Source organism: Lagenorhynchus albirostris, chromosome 1 (genome assembly GCF_949774975.1).
Source record: "Lagenorhynchus albirostris chromosome 1, mLagAlb1.1, whole genome shotgun sequence".
Lineage (NCBI taxonomy): Eukaryota > Metazoa > Chordata > Mammalia > Artiodactyla > Delphinidae > Lagenorhynchus > Lagenorhynchus albirostris.
Window position 1 is genome coordinate 111331011 of NC_083095.1, and position 21806 is coordinate 111352816.

The 21806-nt window shown below is 45.2% G+C and overlaps 1 protein-coding gene across 1 annotated transcript in view; it reads right to left on the bottom strand.

The window, feature by feature from the left end:
- MYO5C (myosin VC) overlaps positions 1–21806 on the bottom strand; it is a 106467-nt gene that overhangs the window by 41147 nt on the left and 43514 nt on the right. The window contains exons 18-31 of the mRNA XM_060164382.1: positions 21647–21758; positions 20657–20868; positions 18173–18338; positions 16655–16801; positions 14605–14769; positions 13292–13385; positions 10082–10145; positions 7221–7401; positions 5213–5306; positions 4889–4952; positions 4726–4806; positions 3346–3526; positions 1617–1710; positions 875–938 (exon numbers count right to left, since the gene is read on the bottom strand). Of these exons, the coding sequence (XP_060020365.1) occupies positions 875–938; positions 1617–1710; positions 3346–3526; positions 4726–4806; positions 4889–4952; positions 5213–5306; positions 7221–7401; positions 10082–10145; positions 13292–13385; positions 14605–14769; positions 16655–16801; positions 18173–18338; positions 20657–20868; positions 21647–21758 (1719 nt within the window). The remainder of the gene's footprint in view (positions 1–874; positions 939–1616; positions 1711–3345; positions 3527–4725; positions 4807–4888; positions 4953–5212; positions 5307–7220; positions 7402–10081; positions 10146–13291; positions 13386–14604; positions 14770–16654; positions 16802–18172; positions 18339–20656; positions 20869–21646; positions 21759–21806) is intronic.

A 21806-nucleotide genomic window follows, 5' to 3' on the forward strand; every position in this document is an offset into this window, starting at 1 on the left:
TAGAGAATGGACTTGAGGACATGAGGAGGGGGAAGTGAGGAGGGGGACAAAGTGAGAGAGTAGCATTGACATATATACACTACCAAATGCAAAACAGATAGCTAGTGGGAAGCAGCCACATAGCACAGGGAGATCAGCTGGGTGCTTTGTGACCACCTAGAGGGGTGGGATAGGGAGGGTGGGAGGGAGAAGCAAGAGGGAGGAGATATGAGGATATATGTACACATGCAGCTGATTCACTTTGTTATACAGCAGCAACTAACACACCATTGTAAAGCAATTATACTCCAATAAAGATGTTAAAAAAAAATCCCAAAACAAAAAATCCCATCATTTTTAAAAAAGTATCTCAACAAGCTGGTGGCAAAACATTTTCCTCACAAGGCTCTATCAGGCCCTCTGTTGGTCAGGATGTAATCTGGGGGGTTTATCGATGAAGATTCTCTATCAACATGGATTTTAAGCCTTACCCTAAGTGGTCTGCTGAGAGAGAAACTGTTCTCTTTCACACGATCTTATGTTATCAATTTTTTCTGAAGAGATAATCTATGTGTATGGCATAATGTTCTAGGGGTATAAAAGTCTACACAGTGAAAAGTAAGTGTCCTCCCTCCCCTATGCACCAGCCACCCAGTTACCCTCCCTGCAGGCACCCAACGTTTTGTTTCATTTCTCATACACTCTCCCAGAGAAGGGTGTGTGTGTGTGTACACAAGTATTTCTTTTCTTCACACTTGAATGCTAACAAATTATATATCTTAATTAACACCTTGCTTTTTTGGTTTAATAACCTTTCTTTGGTATCACCCACAATTTCAGAAAAGAAAAGCATTACATGAACGTGAACCTGAGGTACATGCACAATGATACTTACTTTCTTTGCGTTCCTTCCTCTTCCTGATTGTGATTCAACTGATTAGACAACTCCTCTAGTTTTCCTATAATGAGAAGAACTATCAGTCCTTTGGTGGCCATGTCACTGCATTCTGATTTGGGTTTGGTCGTATTTTTATATTTTCAGTTATCGGGGTTCTAAACTGTACCCAGCTACAGATTAGGTTTTATGTGGTCTGAACAGTGTTTAAAAACTTTTCAAGCCATTATTTAAAAATTGTGATATTTCACATAAAAACCTGGATTTCTGGTTTTTCTTTAAAAATAGGAATATCAAGCAATACTGGGGCCCGAATTCTTACTTGCCAACAATCAACGGACCCTGGAAGCAGCTGCCGCCTTTAAATGCCTATGAACCTTAATGTACTGTCCACCCAGCCCACTTCTCACTTTTTTTTTTTTTTTTTTTCCAGTACGTGGGCCTCTCACTGTTGTGGCCTCTCCCGTTGCAGAGCACAGGCTCCGGACATGCAGGCTCAGCGGCCATAGCTCACGGGCCCAGCCGCTCCGCGGCATGTGGGATCTTCCCGGACCGGGGCACGAACCCGTGTCCCCTGCATCGGCAGGCGGACTCTCAACCACTGCGCCACCAGGGAAGCCCCCACTTCTCACATTTATGTCACCTGCCTGACTCCATGGAGAATCAGTTTGATGATGATTTTTTTGGTCATTTCCTGGATACGGGAAACCATTAAAAGCAGCTTCATGAGGGTTCCAGTTACCTTTCATGTTTTCAGCTTGTTCATTCAGGCGGATTTCAAGATCTTGCTTCTGTTTCTCCAGTTCTGCAATTTGCTGTTTAAAGTCTGGGATCATCTTTAGAGAAGAATTAGAAATATTAGAATACTTTCACGTATAAGCTTTAAAATCTCAGAGCTGTTCAGAAGCAAACTAAACTGTCTAGGTCATTAACCCCATGGAACATACGTCTAGTATACTTGTGTAAGAGGGCTAGCCAAAGCATAGACTGGATTGATGGAATTTTTTTTTTTTTTTTTTAACCTCAAGACCTATATAGTCACAAGAAACAGCAGCAAGCTCAGGGTGAGCGGTTCTCACATAGCTACAACCCTCCACATCTCCAAGGTCTCCTGGAGAGAAGGAAGTATACATCTGGGAAGGCATACGTGAATTCTCTGCTGAGTTGAGGGAGGGATGATGTGACGAAATGGTAGCCGGTCTCTTTGGTCCAGGCCCAGAGACATTATCTCCTCATCTAGAAACAGGAGAATCATCTCAAAGGGGTTCTACCGTGCCCTCTGAATTCCAGGCTGTGCACGGCTCTGTTAGCAGAGGTCTGGAATGATCCAATATGTTTCATAATCCTCTGTCTTTGTCTAGCTAATATTTGTTTAAATGTCCATCATTTCCACCCCTAGTCACGTACGGAGAGTTTTTCTATCGTGCAAGTTTATGAAAACACCCGTGCCTCTGAAGTCCAAATGAAAAATACTTGTTTGACTGTGCAATTGGATTTCACTGCAAATTCCTCATTAAAGCGTCACCCAAGGAATAAACAAAGACGTGCAGGTCCTTAACTACCGTTCCATACGTCCGCTGTGCCCAGGGTCACACATGCTCACGTGTTGACACAGCACTGAGACTTCCTAATGCTTCCAGGCTATAGGGGGAGGAAGAGGGACCAGTAAAGAAGGAGAGAAGCAGCAGCCAGCGAGGCGGGATGAGAAGCCTGGGAGACCACAGTGTCCTGGAAGCCAGCAGAACAGAAAGGAGGGAGAGGGAGTCATTAACATCACCAAGTGCTGCTGAGAGACTTAGACGAGGGTGCAAAGGAAGCCTCTGTGCTCAGCCCTGTGCAGGCAGATTCAGTTAGTGGGAGAGGCAGCCCACAGAATGGGGTGGCCACGGAGTAAACGGGAGGTGAGTGGAGAAATCACAGCCAGGTGGCATGGAGAAGTGTGGCCAAGTCCCCCAGAGAAATGGGGTGGTGGCTGCAAGGGGTGTGGGGTTAAGAAAGGATTGTTTTTGTTGAGAAGGTTCCTAAGGTATTTCTTCATGCCAGTAGACACGAGTGAGAAGAAAGGATGAGACAAATGGCAGTGGAGAAGAACAGGCATCACGGAAGAAGGAAGCTGTTGAAACAGTGAGATGAAGGGCATGAGCAGGGCGACTGACCTTCTGAATGCACACCCCTCTCAAGAGGTACCTTTTTACCTTAATGCTTTTTGTTACTTGCCAAGGGGTTAGGGCTAGATTTAAAATGGATAGATTTAAGAGCACACACATCACAGAATCTGGACCTATCCTATGGTAAACCCTCTTAAAATGCTTTCCAGCCTGGGGTAATTTTATAGTTTTATCTTCTGAACCAGCTATTTCACTCCTGGGAAATGTAATCTGTTTCACAGCTGAGACACTGAATTTTACGCCACTAATGCATAACATCTCCAGAATAATGCCCACGACTGGGGCCCGCGGCTGAGACCATACCATGTTTTCTGATGTTAGCCTGGTGACTTCATGACGGATACTTTCATTGATGTCATTCTCTTCTCTAAATAATTTCTGCAGGTGGTTGATTTCCTGACTTAGATGCACCACTTTGAAGTTCAGAGCTTCAATCTCCTTTTCGTAGCAATCCTTCTGGGACTGGAGATGGCTCTCCAAAATGCTGTTAGAGGAGGTGTCAAGAAGTTAACTGCAGTCTTTATTCTGCTGATGACTCTGAGTGTGTACTTCTGCAGCAGTTATGAAAACCCACAATTAAGAGCCAGGCGCTAAGCACAGAAAGTTTACTTGTGTACACAAGGTTACAAGCTATGGAATTAGGAACATAAAATTATAAACTCCTTCTAGCTGGTTAGGAAGTGTTATGTGGTGTTAACATGCAGTTAATGATAAGAAATTTTATTTTGGACATTATTAAAATTATATTTTTACTCTAATAATTAAAAAAATACGTTCTGTGTGATGCAACAATGATAAAGATACATGTTATTATACATTTTTCAAAACCCATAGAATGTACAACACCAAGAGTAAACCCTAGGGTAAATGATTGACTCTGGGTGATAATGATGTGTCAGCATAGGTTCATCAGTTTTAAAAGATGTACGCTCTAGTGAGAGGTGTTGATAATGGCTGTGCACGTGTAGGGGTAGGAGGTATACGAGAAACCTCTGTACTTTCTGTTCGGTTTGCTGTGAACCTAAAACTGCTCTAAAAATACTTTACTAATTTTTAAAAAAGCAAACGCCTTAAATTTAAACATATCTATAGGGACTTCCCTGGTGGCGCAGTGGTTAAGAATCCGCCTGCCAATGCAGGGGACACGGGTTCGAGCCCTGGTCCGGGAAGATCTCACATGCCGCAGAGCAACTAAGCCCGTACACCGCAACTACTGAGGCCACGTGCCACAACTACGGAAGTCCATGTGCCTAGAACCCGTGCTCCGTAACAAGAGAAGCCACTGCAATGAGAAGCCCGCGCACCACAATGAAGAGTAGCCCCTGCTCGCCACAACTAGAGAAAGCCTGTGCACAGCAACGAAGACCCAACACAGCCAAAAATAAATAAATAAATAAACATATTTATATATCTATAGCAACACTGGCTAACTTATTTGATATAGTCAGTTTTCATTGTACAGGTTATGGGTTTTATTACTTGGCCAGTTATCCCACAAAGAGATTGTTCTTCATTATTAAACTAATTTACTCAATCTTCAAAGAAATATTTCCAGGGATTATTAGACCATTCTACTATAAGGAATTTACTTTTGTCTATCAAATCTATGAAAGATAAACTTTTGAGTTTCCAATAGTACATTATCTCTGAAAAATCACAAAGAACCTGAGGGAAATTTCTCACCGTGTTGCTTTTTTTAGTCCTTCATAAGCAAACCAAAGTTCTCCATCCTCATTTAAATGTTCCAAATCTTCCGGAGAGAGCCTGCAACAATGAGGAGGGTAAGAAAATCATCTCTTTCATGTGTTACCTTTTTTTAAATGCTTGGTAATGCAAAAATGATTACCTGCTTCTTACATCTTCAGTGTCGTAGCTCTCAAGAAGTTGTTTGGTGATTTCCGACACCTTTTCTGAGAGAAAAAGGCACAACTGGTATAAATGACATTTTTGCCTAATTTCTCTTTTCCCATTTCCTTTTTAAGGACCCAGTTCTCTAGCCCTTCAGACTCTCCAGCTAACCATCTCATCAGCTGACTAACTTACCAGCTATCCAACCAACCAACTAACTAACCAGCCTCAGACCAATCAAAGGACACACTGCCTTAACAGCAACACCTATGATAATTTCAGCCTGCACCCCAATGGACTCAGTGACTCATATTTTCGTTACCTCTCATTTCCCGTTTCTGGGACTGCACATGTTTTTCCACTTCTATCTTCTGTGTCTGAAGTAGCTCTATCTCCTTTTCAAACTCAGAGATTGTCTGAATCCCAGCAATGATGGAACCAGGTGAAGAAAAAACAGCTATCGTGATTTACATCAGACAAAGGGAACACTATTACTGTATTATTTATCTGTGCAAGTTGTCCTAAGTGCAGTTTCTCAGTTAAAATCTTGTTAAACCATCGCTGCCCATAAGGCTTGGCCTTAAAACCTTGTTTAACTATCTAAAATACTGTGCTTCCCAGATGTACTTGGTTGTAGCAATAGAATTAGTTTCCCTACTATAAAAAGGGAAAAAATAAGTACTTACTGCAAGCTTGGGGAGGGGAGGGAGGGGGAAGGAGCTGCGAGAAATCAAGCACAGGGGATAAGTGCTCTCTCACTGTACGATGAAATCTTGGTTGCAAGGAAGTGGGCCAAGTCAAGGGTCTGGGCTCCAGGTACGTTTAGATGTGGCCCAGCGGCAGGGGCAGGGCATGCCCTGGAGGTCTGGGAGTTGGCAGTGAGGACATGACCCGGGTCCAAGAGGGGCAGCTCTGGTTGTGGGGAAGAGGCTGTATTCTGCCTCTATTCACATGTGAGTTCAGGTTTGTCTTCTGCAGCTATGGGAGCTGTTCAGAGGTGAGTAACCCTTCCTGAATATTTTCTCAGTCAGCCTAACTGTTTAAAGGTTAAAGTTCTTGTTTCCACAGGGGGTGAAAAGGGAGATCAAGTTGGCATTTACTGATCATTTTACATACACGACCTCATCCTTGTAACAGGTCTATAAGGTGAGTAGAATGACCTTTTATAGATCAGAAAACTGAAGCCGCATAAGCGTTACACGGCACGTTCAGGGTCACATGGACAGCTGACAGGGGACCCAGGACTATCTACCCTCAAGCCCGACTCCTGGTAACATTTCAGTAAATGTTCCAAGTCATATCTGTATTTATTTACAGGCTTATTATAACATGTATCATGATGACAATGGGTTTATTTTCTTTGAAAATCAGACTAATCTCCTTAATATACCACATTAGAGAGTGTGGATCATAGTTTTAGCTACCAAAAAGGAAACGAGTGACAAACACTGGTGCCATACTCCAAGGGCAGCCACATGATTTCCCAAGATATAGACTGCAGCCAGATGACGTGACTCCCAGATTGACATCAGTCTTATGTGGCTGCTAAGAATGCAGGACTCATAGGCATATGTGGTCCTTCCAGATTCCACAGTCCAATCTACTACTTTCAAATAATAGGAGACTAGGGCCCAGAGAATATTGGCAGTTTTGCTAAGAAATTCAGAGGCAATCCAGGTACGATTCCATGACACATCTTCTAAACTATGCACGGGTACTCCTTGATGATTACAGAGGATATCTGTGTAATCATAACAATTTTCTACTAACATGTGTCTCACATATCTAGTGGAAGCTTAAAAGCTTTCCAACCTTTCACTAAAATGGTCTGCCTTGAAGAAGGGAGGGACAAACAGGTTTGTATTTTCCAATGGGGAAGGAATTTAGTTAAAACCTTGATCGTTCAGGCATGGACCACTGCTTGTGTAGATTATCTGATAACACTTTAAAATGGAAGATTCTGATATGGTCATTTAATTTTAATAGTGGTATTACCAGATATTCAACATGATGGATTATATAACAGGGGTTCACATCAATTTATAATTTAATATGGAAGTATTCTCTGGGTCAACATACTTGAACAACTTTATGTAAATGTAATTTTTACAAAGTTAGAAAGCTGACTTTTAAAACATAAAAAAACAGTATTGCTAAGTCAAAGGCAGCAGGGGGGTTTACACTTAGAAGAATTGGAGGAACCAGGGTCCTTTGGCTTCCTGCCCTCACATGGGTACTGTCAGCTGACCTTGCAGGGATGTGAAGTTCCTCCCACTCCTGCAGGTCAGACGAGTCAGCCAAAGAGCTTGTGGGGGGTGAGCAGCTCCTACCTTTGCCTGCTTGCTCAGCCGGGCCACCTCCCCTTTCAGGCCATCAGAGGTGACCCGCTCTCCCTCCAGCTGACGCTGCAGTTGCATCTTCTCATCTCTGAGAGCTTTCATTTCTTCTTTCAAAAACCGGATCTGCTTCTCATAGTCTTGCGTTTTCAGTTCAAAACTTTTTTCAAGAAGTCTAAGCAGCAAAAGAAAATTTTGAACCGTCTCTAAAGGCTTTACCCTGAAGTAGAACTACAGACCATTTGGAAGATAAGAGGCTCTTCCTTCCGAAAGGAAGAGCCAAGTTAAGACCTATTGTGAGGACAATGGTCTTCTGTTTAGCAGACGGCTTTCTGTCCCCTTAGCTTAAGGCAGCTTCTTCTTACACCTTCTGATCAGAGAACTGTGGCTCTACAGGGGTCACTCCGAGGACGCGCAGGAGAGGGAGGCTAAACGTAAAGACTCAATGCTTGTTGGGGGGTCGTGTATCCCCCAAGCCGCCCCGGTTCCACGTGGTCCCCTAAAGGGGCCACTTCACTCAGAAAAGACCGTGGCACATTCTGCTAAGTCCTGTCCCCTGCCTCGAACCAAGGATCCTTGGAGCAGTTTGGCTTAGTCCTGAACAAGTTAATACTTAGTCCTAAACCAGTTAAATGGTTACTAAATTAATAGCCATTTAATATGTGAAAGGGTTCAGCTCTTCAATCATTTTAGAATAAACTGCAGCAAACCCAGGTGCCCAAAAGGCCACAGAAAGCCAATTCCTTGTACGATGACTGCTCAATTGAGCCCAAGAAAAATAACCGAAGAGAGATACAGAGCCTAGACCAGCCCTACATAGCTCACAGGGGCCCAGTCGGAATTGAAGCCATCCTAGGTGCTCTGTGAGTTTAAGAAATCATCTTCCCACTTGCTGGGCTGTCAACTCAGTCCATTTTATGACTTGCTTTTATAGCACAAAGAGGAAAATCCTGAGGAAGAGAGTCATATTCCCAATAGGTTTTTGTTTCATTTCTTCTTACAGGTATTAACAAACTTTTAAACTTTGTTTTCAGACTTAAAAAAAAAAAAACTACAGTGCTCCTAAGAGGCCAGGAAAATACATTTGAAGAAGCAAATTGCAACCAGAAATCTTATGTAAAGAGAATCTCAGACGTGTAGCCTAAACTGACCAGAAGTATGCCCACTGACTGTGGCACCTCTGAGCCTCTCAAGGGTTGTGACAGGACCAAGTCTTCCCCAGTCAGCTGACCAGGGACCAAAAGGAGCTGCAGGTGAGGGCTGATGAGGACGGCAAAGGGGTCAAAGTGACTTGGCCTCAGGCTGGCTCTCCAAGCCCCTGCTTGAAATGATCACTCCTAAGTGGTCCCAGAACACCAGCAGATGCCAATAGCTGAGCTCCTCTATCCTAGAGTCTGAAAAACAGACTTTTCAAGGTAAAGAGTTAACTATCCCTATTTAAAAACTGATGTAAGTATGGCCCAGCAATTGCAGTCCTAGGTATACATGCGAAGAAAATGAAAACACTAATTCACAAGGATACATGCACCCCAATGTTCACAGCAGCACTATTTACAATAGCCGAGATATGGAAGCGTCCTAAGTGTCCATCAACAGATGAACGGATAAAGAAGATGTGGCATATGTATACAATGGAATATTACTCAGCCATAAAAAAAGAAAATTTCCCATTTGCAACAACATGGATGAAACTGGGGGGTATAATACCTTAGTGAAATAAGTCAGACAGAGAAAGACAAATACTGTGTGTTATCACTTATATGTGGAATCTAAAAAATAAAACAAATGAATGAATGTAGCAAAACAGAAACAGAGTCACAGAGAACAAACTAGTGGCTACCAGTGGGGAGAGGGAAGGTGGAGGGGCAAGAAAGGGGTAGGGGATTAAGAGGTACAAACTACTATGTATAAAATAAATAAGCGAAAAGGATATATTATATAACACAGGGAATATTAGCTAATATCTTATAATAACTATAAATGGAGTACAATGTATAAAAAGTTTGAATCACTATGTTGTACACATGAAACTAATATAATACTATAAATCAACGATACATCAAAAAAAACAACAACAAACAAAACTGATGTAGGATCATGAAACACTCTATGTATCTGTTAACTCTTGGAGCTTTTCAGTGACACTCCCTCCCCTAACTGCTTAGCATCCTGCCCTCTTCATCCAGACCCAGGTTCTTCTGCTAACTAACTTCACAGGGAAGCTGTATATCCTGCCACCCAGGCAGCCCTGTGCCTTCTAGCCTTGGACAGAGATATGCAAGAATGTTCCATCTCTCCCCAACACCCTGCCATGAATCCCCACCTGGAGATCTAAAAGCCTGTGAGTTGACTTCTTAAGAGAGGGGGGCACAGACTGAAGCCTCTAGACCTTAGCAAAGGATTTGATACTGAGACAGGAAAGGCAGGGCTGGTACAGTACAAGCTCATGGGGACCTGTCCTAATTTGTGTGAGGTGGGTTACACACATTACTACCTGAGACAAGAGTCAAGTTTACAGATACAATGTGGGGGGTGAGGGGAAGGACGGGAGGTTTATTTAAGAGGCACTAATTTTCATCCTTGGACTTGATGGAAGATGAAGAGGTGGCAGTCTCTGAACTTCTCACTGTCTTGGCAATAAAGGTCCACTGTGCCCACAACTCCAGAACCTGTGCAGTGTCTGAGAGGTGCACACTGGGCACTTAGCTCTCTCAAAGCTCAATCTCTCACTTCCTAAAAATATTCACACCCTGCTCTCCTGTATCTGTGATCTGCTACCTGCAAGCTGAGACGCAAAACAGAAAAGAGCAGAGAGAGAAAAAAGCAGTGGCTTTAAGACAAATGAGATTTCATACATTCTCTGTCGTTCTTCTTTCTGCACATCATCAAAGAGCTGCTTGGTGAGGTTGTCCATTTTTTCTGTGAAGGAGAATGAATACCTTTGAAATATGTCCGCAAAGCAATGCCTTGACTGTTTCATGGCACATTTAAGAAAGTGAGAATGTAAGAATAATCACGTGGTATTTATGATTAATGGGACTTAAGATGAGAGTATAAATGTCATTTTTTATAAGTTAGAAATAGATAAGGGGGTTTCAAAATAATAACCCTCACAAATTTGTTATGTTGGAATCTATGAATAGTTTCAGAGTACTTTTATTGGTCTGAATACCATTTGCTTTATTAAAATAGATATGTTGGCTTTGAGACAATAAATATTATTATTAAAAAAAAACAGGGCTTCCCTGGTGGTGCAGTGGTTGAGAGTCCGCCTACCGATGCAGGGGACACGGGTTCGTGCCCCGGTCCGGGAAGATCCCACATGCCGCGGAGCGGCTGGGCCCGTGAGCCATGGCCGCTGGGCCTGCGCGTCCGGAGCATGTGCTCCGCAACGGGAGAGGCCACAACAGTGAGAGGCCCGTGTACCACAAAAAAAATAAAAAAATAAAAATAAATAAATAAACAGAAACCCTTTGGGAAGAAGATGATCAATTTATGACAGGGGTTCTCAATCTCAGCACTACTGACGCTTTGGGCTAGATAATTCTTTGCTGTGGAGAGGGGGCCATCCTGCTCATTGTAGGATGTTGACTGGCATCCCCGGCTTCTACCCACTGGAGGTCAGTAGCACCTCTGCTCTAGCTGTGACACCAAAAATGTCTCCAGATTTGGCCAAATGTCCCCTGACGGGGGGTGGGGGTGGGTGGGAACCAAAGGGCCTTGGTGGAGAATCACTCATTCATGATAACCAAGAAAATAATAAAGTGTCTGTCTTCATCTGGGGAAGAGGAAGTCTAAAAAGCCACTGTTGCATTTAAATACAATACAAGAATCCAACACAAGGTGTAGGTTAAGTGGGCACCTGGCCACTGGGAAACAATCACTGGGGTTCAAGACAGTGTCTGGTTAGGAGAGCTCCACATTCCCAATGTGTGCCCTTCAGAATGGGCACAGGATTAACAGATGCAGCCCATCAAAGCCTGACAGCCCGATATGTGCTTAGCTGACACCTCGTCCTTGAGTTCTACCTCATTTCTGAGTCCTGCCCCAGAGGGGAGCCCAGGGATGAGGTGACAATAGTAATCCTCCACATGACTTTGTTTAAAAAAAAAAAAAAAGCCAACAGTTTAATAGTTTGTCTAATGCAGTGTAAAATGTCCCTGAATCAAAATGACTGCTTCAGAATGTCATGAGTCATCCAGAAACTACTAGGGAAAATGCTTAAGCTTTAATTTAGAAGATACTGTATTTGGTATAATTTCAGTGTTTAATTCATTCACAGAATTGACTTCAATTCTGGTGTCTACCATCTTGGGCTATTTGCAAATGGGCTAAAGAGGCTGTCCAAATGGGACTTTCTTCCCCAAAGCAATGAGATTTTGCCCAAGGTGGAATCTCAAAAAGGGGAAAGAGCATTCGATAATATCCTTGAGTCCCACGTCACAAGAGTTAAGTGGAAGTTGGTGCCTTCGTAAAACTCAGTTTGCCATGTGTAGGGAGACCCACAGGATAAGCAGTTTATAAACATGGGGTGTGAAAGCTTCCAGGCACTTTTTAGAAGGAGTTATAAAATTACCCACTCAAACATGTCAATGCTGTCAAATATATAATTTTCAGGACATACTTGTGGGAATTTAAAATGTTTTGTGGGAAATTCCACTTAAAGAAGTTAGAAAGAAGAACAAACACTCAAGAGGAATGGATTGTAATGAAAAAGCCCTTCCCTAATTCGAGTTCAAGGTTTACTCACAGACCTCTAACCTCTTCCTGTCCAACACCCCCACGTACGCGGGCCCCAGCACCCACGTCATCAGCCCTTAGAGACAGGGTGCAGGGCACACAGTATGTGCAGCAGGATGGGCATCACCGGAACACCCTGCCTGCTCTGCTGGCCAGGTCTCAGGATGTTTACTTCCTCCTCCCGACATGTGCTTCTCCTGCACTCTGACCCGAAGCCCAGGGCTTAGTGCTGCTCCAGATGCTGGCACTTCCCCCAACAGCTGGGCCTAAGGTGTGTGCTAGGTCCCCAGGCCTGAACCCTTGCGCCCCTGCCCCCACGCTGGAGCTTAAGGAATAGCTCCTGGACACGACAGATAATCCAGCGTGGTGATTTAAACTACCTGGTGAGGAAGCACTTGGCTCACGTTCCTGCTGCCTTTTCTGGGATTTAGCAAGGGCTTGCAATTAGAATTTGAGTCGGACAAGTACAGATGGACAGAGCTAGGCTAAGGATGGCTGCTCCACACTCCAAAGGAAAGTGCTACTGCTGGTCCCAAGGGCCTGCATCTGACAGCTCAGGGCTGATGTAGCTCAGCGCTAAGCGGGGCCCTTTGTTCAGGACCAGGACAGTGGCAGAGGACCTGGGTACCACTTAGACTAAGTAACCTGGACAGAGCTGAAATCTGAGTGCAGATGCTTGGTAAGCCACAAACATTATCCCAACACTGCCCTGGACAATGCATCAGGATGACTACAAGTTTTAAAAAAATACAGACTCTGGGGCTTCCCTGGTGGCGCGGTGGTTGAGCGTCCGCCTGCTGATGCAGGGGACACGGGTTCGTGCCCGGGTCCAGGAAGATCCCACATGCTGCGGAGCAGCTGGGCCCGTGAGCCATGGCCGCTGAGCCTGCGCGTCCGGAGCCTGTGCTCCACAACGGGAGAGGCCACAACAGTGAGAGGCCCGCGTACCGCAAAAAAAAAAAAAAAAAAAAAAAAAAACAGACTCTGAACCATACCTGCCACCACCACCCACTACACTCCCCCACCCCATCTTCTGATATCACAGCTCCAGGCTGATGGCCCACCCATCGGTACTTTGTAAATGGCCCAGGAGGTTCTGAGACAGGGACGGCTGTGCTCCGACAAAAGATGGAAATAAACCGGATGAATCTGTAGGGTACAGTTGCCACGATTTTAAATAAAGTTATTCTCTGTGGAGTGAAAGTTTTCTCATTATGCCAGAGCCTCCTGGTCCAGCCTGAAACTCAGTTCCCACCCAGTACCTATTTCCTGAATGACTGGACTTGTGAACGGGTGAATGTGTGTCGGGTCACCTTGGGCTTTACCTTTCAACTCGTCAGTCTTCTCTTGAAGCTTCAGCTGTATTTGCTCTTTTTGTATTTCCAATTCTGAATTACGCTTCTGAAGCTTTGCCAATTTCTAGCAAAGGGAAGAAAAAAATGCTTTTTTGAAAACCTCGCTTTGAGTTTTGTCCCCACTGCCTGTATATTTTTAAATTAGTATTTTTTGGTCTCGGCTCCCATCCATAGGTAACAGCCGGCACCAGCCCACTGCAAGACGCTGTGTTTAGCTCCACGTGCAAGGGCTCCATGTGACTTCAACAGACACTAGTTCCCAAATGGCTGAAATCAAGGAGAAAGAACCAAATCCAAGGTTTTCCCAAAGTCAAGGAAACTTCTCTGCCTTTTTCTTGGCCAGGGTATTTATATACTTAATATAAGAAATTTATGATATAAAGTGGATTCACACTTTGAGACTCAGGAAGGCTGTGTGATCACGACCTAAGTTCTCTTGTAAAGTGCCTGCTGTGCTGGCAGATGGGGGCCCCTGGGTGCTGATGGCTGGTGACTGGCAGCGAGGGGGATGCCAGCAGCCGTGTTGGTGCAGCCAGGCATCTGGTCATGGGGAGGGCAGAGGGATGCCCTGGGGCTCCAGGCTGCCACTACGGTGGGTGCTGTGGCACTTCAGAAGGTGCAGAACGGACGCTAATAAAGACCACCTGCTTAGAAAACAGCAGTTCACGCTTTCGCGGGGCTCTGTGACAGTCACTTGGTTAAATTATTTTATCTGACAATTTTATCTTCACAATAATTCTGTCAGTCCCTTTTTGTTATTCCCATTTTACATATGAGGAAACCAAAATTCAGAGAGGGTAAGTGACTTGTCCAAGGTTGCCCAGAGAAGATTTGAGCCTGGGATATCTGGGTTTTATGTCTACTGCTCTTTTTACTACACCACAGAGATGAAAACCTGCCCATGCTTTGCACTGCTGCTCCGGGGACGATGCTTCCAGGATGCACACCAGGTGGACAAGTGACAGGAGATCAAGGTCATGCTGGAAGAGAGGGAAGCATCTGACCAAGGCTCTTTCTCAGGCCTTTCATCACTTTACAAACGTGGAAAGGAAGAGGAAACCTTATATTGTGCTTCTTGAAGCATCAGCCTCCTCTTCTGCCCCCACCCGGACTCTAGGCCTCAGATCTCTCCTCCCCTAAAATGCAGGCTCTCTTCGGTAATGGAAGCCAATGGCAAAATCTGATTTGCTCTGCGGAAGTCTACTCTGTGGGAAAATGCTGCACTGTGATCTCTTTCACGGCACGACTCACAACCTATGCCCATAGTCACTTCCAGCACAGACCTCTTCCACGGAAGCCTTGTACCTCTTCCCCTTCTCCTCATAATTCTGCCTGTGGGTGGCTGCTCTGTCCAGCTCTGATTCCAGTTTCTGAATCTTCTCCACGTCACCGGCCTGAAGAGCAGCCAGGCTGGTCAGCTTTTCCACCAGCCCATGGTTCTCTCTGTTCTAGAGGAAAGAAACATCCTATACTTAGGGGTTTATCCAAATAAAGAAGCTGTTCCATTTGCTCCTCCCAAGTTCTCATCTAAATCGGAGGTTTCTTTACACTGTCCACAGTTATCATGACAATGGCCTGTATGAGCACCTTCAACCTAGTCAAGATAGGGACGCAGAGCGAGTTAGGCAAATGCCTTCCTGAGTGGGTGGCTCTTTTAGTCCAACCGTGGAGCTCCAGGACAGCCCTAATGTGGTGGGCTGAGCTGGTGTCCCCTCCATCCCCCCAAATCCACATGTTGAAGTGCTAACCACCAGTACCTCAGAACGTCAGTGTATTTAGAGATTGGGTCTTTAAAGATGTAATTAAGGTAAAATGAGGTCATACAGGTGGGCCCTAATCCGGTATGACTGCTGTCCTTATGAGAAGAGATTAGGACCCAGACACACACAGGGAGAAGAAGACCACGTGTAAGCCAAGGAGAAACCCCTCGGAAGAGACCAACGCTGCCAACACCTTGATCTTGGGCTTTCAGCCTCCAGCACTGTGAGAAAATAAATGTCTGTTGTTTAAGCCGCCCAGTCTGTGCTGGCTTGTTATGGCAGCCCTAAGCACATGAACACCTAGAAAGGAGCTCAGGGAGTGTGTGCACTCCCACGGGCCCTGCTCCCACTTGGCCAGGGCTGTTTTTCAATGCTGTTCTCCACAAGCTATATAACATGCAGGCCTGCTGCACAACAGCACAAGGAGGGGAAACTATCAAAACCTAAAGTTTCTTGTCTGCACATTCATCCATTCACCAACGACCCCTAGGGCTAAGTTTAAAGTTTATTGTAGGAGAATCTCAGTATTATTTGAGACAGATGCAGGAGTATGTTTCATAGAACTGGACACTGCATATTCCACAGCTCTCTCCCACTGGTTGAGGGTATATGAAGTTTTTTCCTATCAATGGGAATGGTATGGGGAATCTCCCCAAACTTGGCAGGGCTGTAGCTAGACCACATGGACCTTTGGGCAAGTTAGAAAACGGCAACTTCTCTGGGCCAGTGCAGCTCTGAGGGAGCATGGCTTGGCATGCAGGTAGCATCTTTGTGCAAATTAGAAAAAGGCACCCATGCCTCAAGGCAGTACAGCTTTATACCAAGACACATGGGCTGGCAAGTGAAGCCAGACTGGATTTCAGCCCCACTTGCTCTCTTGGGCAGGTGCCCTTGTGCAGTGCACAACCCACACAACCATATGTATCAGCCCTTCACAGTGCGCTTCTGTTTCCTAGCTCAGTTGGTCCATGTAAACTGTTTGAACCTCCTAACATGGGCATAAATCTTAACAGTGTTGACAAAAAAAATAATAATTAATCAATATTCAATTTAAAAAAGAAATAAAGTATTTTATTCGAGGCAACCTGAGGATTATAACCCAGGAGACAATCTTTCAGAAAGCTCTGAGCACTGTTCCGCCCGTTAGAGGTCAAAGCACAGTTACATAAGTTTTTAAGACAAAGGGCTATACGTCAAAGTAATATACTGACAGTTTACGTAGTCCAACAAGACAAGTAGTGGATCACTGTGACCCTTTACAGGATTAAGGAAGGAAAGTTATCTCGTAAGCAGCTACCTTGCTGGCACCAGGAGGAAATTGCTTTTTTGGGGAGGAGGGGGTGGGTAGGCTTTCCTGTGTCTTCTAAGAGGATCTAGTTAACATATAACGTAGACGCACAAACCACGCTAAAGGGGACAAGGTTGTGGCTCAAATGGTAGAGAAAATTTTATGTTCAATTTTTCCTGTCCTGCCTTAAAATAATTTCATCAACAGCATAGCTAGGGAACTGGCCCAGAACAAAATATATCTGTTAGAAAAAGTAAATACGAAAGCTGCATTGGGAACACCTACCTGGTCTTCTAGCTTTTTCTGCAAACGCTGAACTCTGTAAGTAAGCTGAATGTTGAGTACGAATCGTCGGATATTTTGGAATCTGCGTCTGGCCAGCCACGCCCGGGCATACTTCTGAAGGATCACAGCCTTGTGTTCCTCCAGCATCTTTAAAACAAGATTTTGTGAAATGCAAACTGGGTCTCTACTGTTTTTCTCATCAACTCTTCCAATGTTGGGAGATAAAACTACCAAAATATTCCTACAGGGTAAAATATGAATTTCTTGTAATCAACCCACAGAGCACTATTACCTATCTTTTTTCAGATTCTTTTTTACATTGTAAATGACAATTATTTACATTGTAAATAATTGTAATTATTTACAATGCTGTGTTAGTTTCAAGTGTATAGCAAAGTGATTCAGTTATACCTATATATATATTCTTTTTCAGATTCTTTTTCCATTATAGGTTATTAAAAGACAGAGTATATAGTTCCCTGTCCTATACAGTAACTCTTGTTGTTTATCTATTTTATATATAGTAGTGTGTATATGTTAATCCCAAACTCTTAATTTATCTATCCACCTCCTGCTATCCCCTTTGGTAACTAACCCTAAGTTTGTTTTCTGTGTCTGTGAGTCTATTTCTGTTTTATAAATAAGTTCATTTGTATCATTTTTAAAGACTCCACATATAACTGAAGTCATATGATATTTGTCTTTCTCTGTCTGACTTACTTCATTTAATATGATAATCTAGAGGCCCATCCATGTTGCTGCAAATGGCATTACTGCATTCTTTTTTATGGCTGTGTAATATTCCATTGTATATATACATATACACACACACACACACACACACACACACACACACACACACACACACACACACACACACACCCCCACATCTTCTTTATCCATTCCTCTGCTGATGGACATTTGAGTTGCTTCCAATGGCTTAGCTACTGTAAATAGCACTGCTATGAACATAGGGGTGCATGTATCTTTTCGAATTAGAGTTTTCTCTGGATATATGCCCAGGAGTGGGATTGAAGGATCATATGATAACTCTATTTTTAATTTTTTAAGGAACCTCCATACTGTTCTCCATAGTGGCTGCACCAGTTTACATTCCCACAGTGTAGGAGGGTTCCTTTTTTCTCCACATCCTCTACAGCATTTATTGTTTGCAGACTTTTTAATGATGGCCTTTCTGACGGGTGTGAGGTGGTACCTCACTGTAGTTTTGATTTGCATTTCTCTAATAATTCGCCATGTTGAGCATCTTTTCATGTGCCTACTGGCCATCTGTATGCCTTCTGTGGCGAAATGTCGATCTAGGTCTTCTGCCCATTTTTTGATTGGGCTGGTTTTTTGATATTAAGCTGTACGAGTTCTTTTGTATATTTTGGAAATCAATCCCTCATCAGTAGCATCGTTTGCAAATGTTCTCCTACCTAGACTTTTGAAACAATAACCAAATCCCACCTGTGGTGGACATGTACGAACAGACATTCACATCCCAGAAAGCCGCACCTTTCGATACCTCCTCCTCGCCAGGAATCCTCGGGTGTAGGCCTGGATGGTGATGGCGGCCACGCGAATCAGTTGGTACAAACTGCGGACAAGATACGCACGACAGTACTTCTGAATGATTATGGCTGCCCATGCTTCTTTTAAGGCTGTGGCGGTAACAGCTTTCCTTGGTTTAAAAGAATGCAGAGTAAATCTGTTACCCACAGGGCATTGACCCCTACTCCAGAGGGCAAGCTTGTGCAACACCTCTTAACTAAGGCATGTTCAAACGTTGTGCAAATCTACACATAAACGCTGTAAGTGGTTTATGCTAATGTCTACTCAAGATCAGTGTCGTTACCTCTCCTTTCCACCCTGATCCGAACGTGGACCTGCTCCAGGAACGAAGCACCACGTGGGAACTGCCACACTCTTCACATTCAGGTCGATCACCCCACTGTCACTCACATACCCACAGAGACCGTGACAACACAACTGTGCTTTGGCATTGCACCTGCTCATTCCTCTAGTCGTTCTTGTGGGAAATCACGCTGGAGGCTCTAGATCAGGGGTTGGAAAACTACGGCCTGGGGGCCAAATCTGCAGCCTCCCACCTATTATTGTCCACTTTTGCTGGAATGCAGCTGCAACTATTAATTACAAATGGCCCATGACTGATTTCACGTTACAAAGGCAGAGTTTAACAGCTGCGTGAGAAACCACATGACCCCAGAAGCCCAAATATTTGGCCCTTACGGAAAAAGTTTTTCGAAGGACCTATCTGAAGGACTGGGGGTGAACACAAAGTTCTTACCTTCAATGTTTGCAACCTCATGAAACAGAAGGACTTAGAAATGGTCAAGTGGGATAAGAAGAAAAGTAAAATAACTACTAAGAGATCTGTAAGAGAGACCTTATTGAAATATCATTCTGCTTGGGAAGAGCTGAGATGTCAGCCAGCCTTAATGGAAAAGTAGGATTTCTGTAGACATTGAAGTTTGGAAAAGGCATTTCAGACTAAGGGACCAGTGAAGGCATGAAGGCCTAACAGTGCCTGAAATATTCAGAAAAAGGGAATTTGTCTGGAATTGCTAGAATGTAAGACACATGGAGAAAATTGGTAGTCTGTGAGGTGAGAAAGATAGATGGGGACAATTTGTTATTAAATATATATATATATATATATATATATATGAATAGAACACCTACTATGTGACAATTACTGTGCTGGGTCTTACGGATGGATGCAGTGGGAACCAGACAAGTATGGTCCCTGTCCTCACAGAGATTCCATGCTTATAACTGCATCCAGGCCATGGGGGGACGTGAATACCACGCTGAAACCTGAGTGCTCTTCTGTGGGAAACGGGGGCCACTGGAGGCATTCACGGCAGGAGCAGGGCAGGCCCTGCTTTAGGAAGATGGGAGAGAAAGGCAGCAGGTGGAGGGCTGTGCTGTAGAGTAAAAGGCAAACAATGATGAAGGCCTCGTCCAGGGCACGGGTGCAGGAATGAAATGAACGGGACAGACACAAGAGGCAAGCAGGGAACAGAATCCCAGGCCACGGTGATTCCCAAACGGAAAGGGAGCATGAGTTTGGGGAAGAAGCTAACTCTGGAGTTTCCTGCCCTGGAGACTGCTGCTATTAACTGACACCAGAGGCTCAGGAGGGCAAGGCTGGCTGTGTTTCTGTGTAAGATGGTTGCCTGGGAGGAGAGTGGGCTGGGGTGGGGGTAGGGTGGTGGAATGGCGAGTCCAGTTTGGGGTGTGCCGAGATGAAGGCTGTGGTGTGTCAGCCACATGCAGAAGCCCAGATGCTGTTGGAGGTCAGGCTCAAGCTTGGGACAGGGAGGCTGAGCCACACAGCCTGACCCTTAAGCACCTGCGCCCTCAACTACCCTCAGAGCAAGCGAAGGAGGGAGGCAGGGCAGACACAGAACCACAAAATGCTGTCCAGGAGGGATGCCCGTCTTGCTGGCCAGGCCAGCATGGCCTCCTGGGAGCACTCAAGGAGGGGCGGGGTGGGCGTGGCCGGAGGAACTGCCCTCCACTCAGGCAGCCCCACCCAGGGGTTTAGTGCCTGCGGGCGGAGCCTTGCCATGGTCCCCTCAGGCATGGTTTGCCCCACCGCCTGCAAGGCAGGCTGGTCACGGGTGTCTTTACTCTGAGGCTTCACTTGGACCTTGATCACCTTAGGTGTTTTCGGTTCCCAGGAACCAGCGGCCCAGCCCCTCTACCTGGTCTCACCAGGAATTCTGACCCTCTTCAGCAGCACGCTGATCAGGGCTTCCCCTCTTCAGGGTCCTGGTTGTCACCTCTGCCACGTGGGGACAGCAGGCAGTCAGCACCACCTGCCCCCGAGGACACACCCATCTCACCTGGAGGCTCACGGCCACCTCGGGGGACGCATCTGCACCTGGGTCCCAGGAGAAAGGAGGCCCCGCCCCCCGAGGGGACGGCAAAGAAAGCCAAATGATGGCACACGTCTTCTTGGTTCCAACATACCTCACGGTTTGCTGACCCCGGAAGTACTGCTGGATGATCAGGGCCGCTCGTCTCTCTCGGAGGAATTTTCTTCTCTGGAGCCAGCCACGGATGTGCTTTTGTATCACAACACAACCCTGCCTCAGTTTATCCAACCGGAGTTTCTCTAAATAAGCCACTTGCCCTGCTCTGAAGAAAATTTTGGTTTTACCAAACTGGTACTGATTAGAATCCTGGAAGAGAAAAATGACATAATCAGAAACAAAATCTTTCAGATTTTCTATAGTACTTGGAAAAGATGTTGAGAGATCCAAACATGCCACCAACATTGTTATTCTGACACCTCTTTGACATAAAGCAGAAAAGCTCTGATTATGACCTAGAAGTTTATATGTTGCCTTGTTTGTTTAAAGCTTCTTTCTGGGGAAGAAACGGACTTGAGGGTGAGGCATCCGTCTGTGGGGTGGGAAGGGGTGTGTGCATTGTTGGCTGGGCTGCCGGGGAGCTCCAGCCTTTCATAGGTGGTTTCCACAGAAGAGCAGAGGCACCTGGAAAGGCTTGGTTTCTGTCTTCCTTTGGCTTCTCTTTACCAACCCCTTCCTGGCCATGATAACTGCTTCCCCACTTCTTTTCTGTCACAAGTCATGGCTTCAGCAAACCTCTAAGTCCACACTGAGGGCCACACCAGGAACCCCCGGCTCAGCGACCGTCTAGCTGACTGTGTAACATAAGCCTGGCCCGCAGAAGCTCCCTAGGCTGTGAGAGAACACAGCAGGACAGGAGGACACGGTGGCGGTGGAGGCCAGGGCTTGAATTCGGGTCCCTCAAGGTGACTCCTGCTGTCAGGAGATGATGCCCCATGAGTAGGTCTGCTCTGATCTCCTTAGCACACAGACGCGCGGGGCACGTTTCCTTTCTGCTTAGGCATTCACACAGTTACAGCCCTGAGACAGAGGCAGAGATGAGGACAGTGTTTGCGAGCCCGTGGTTCCAGGAGAGAGCAGGACTGACCTGGATGAGCCTGTGTAAAATGACTTTGCACACCTCCTTTTTATCGCTGAATGAAAGCTCCTGCTTGGTCATGAGGATCGCAAAGCGGCTGTAGAACTCGATGTACGTCCACCTGGAAAGTCAAGGCAGACCTAAGGAGCCGGGCCGGAGGAAACGCACG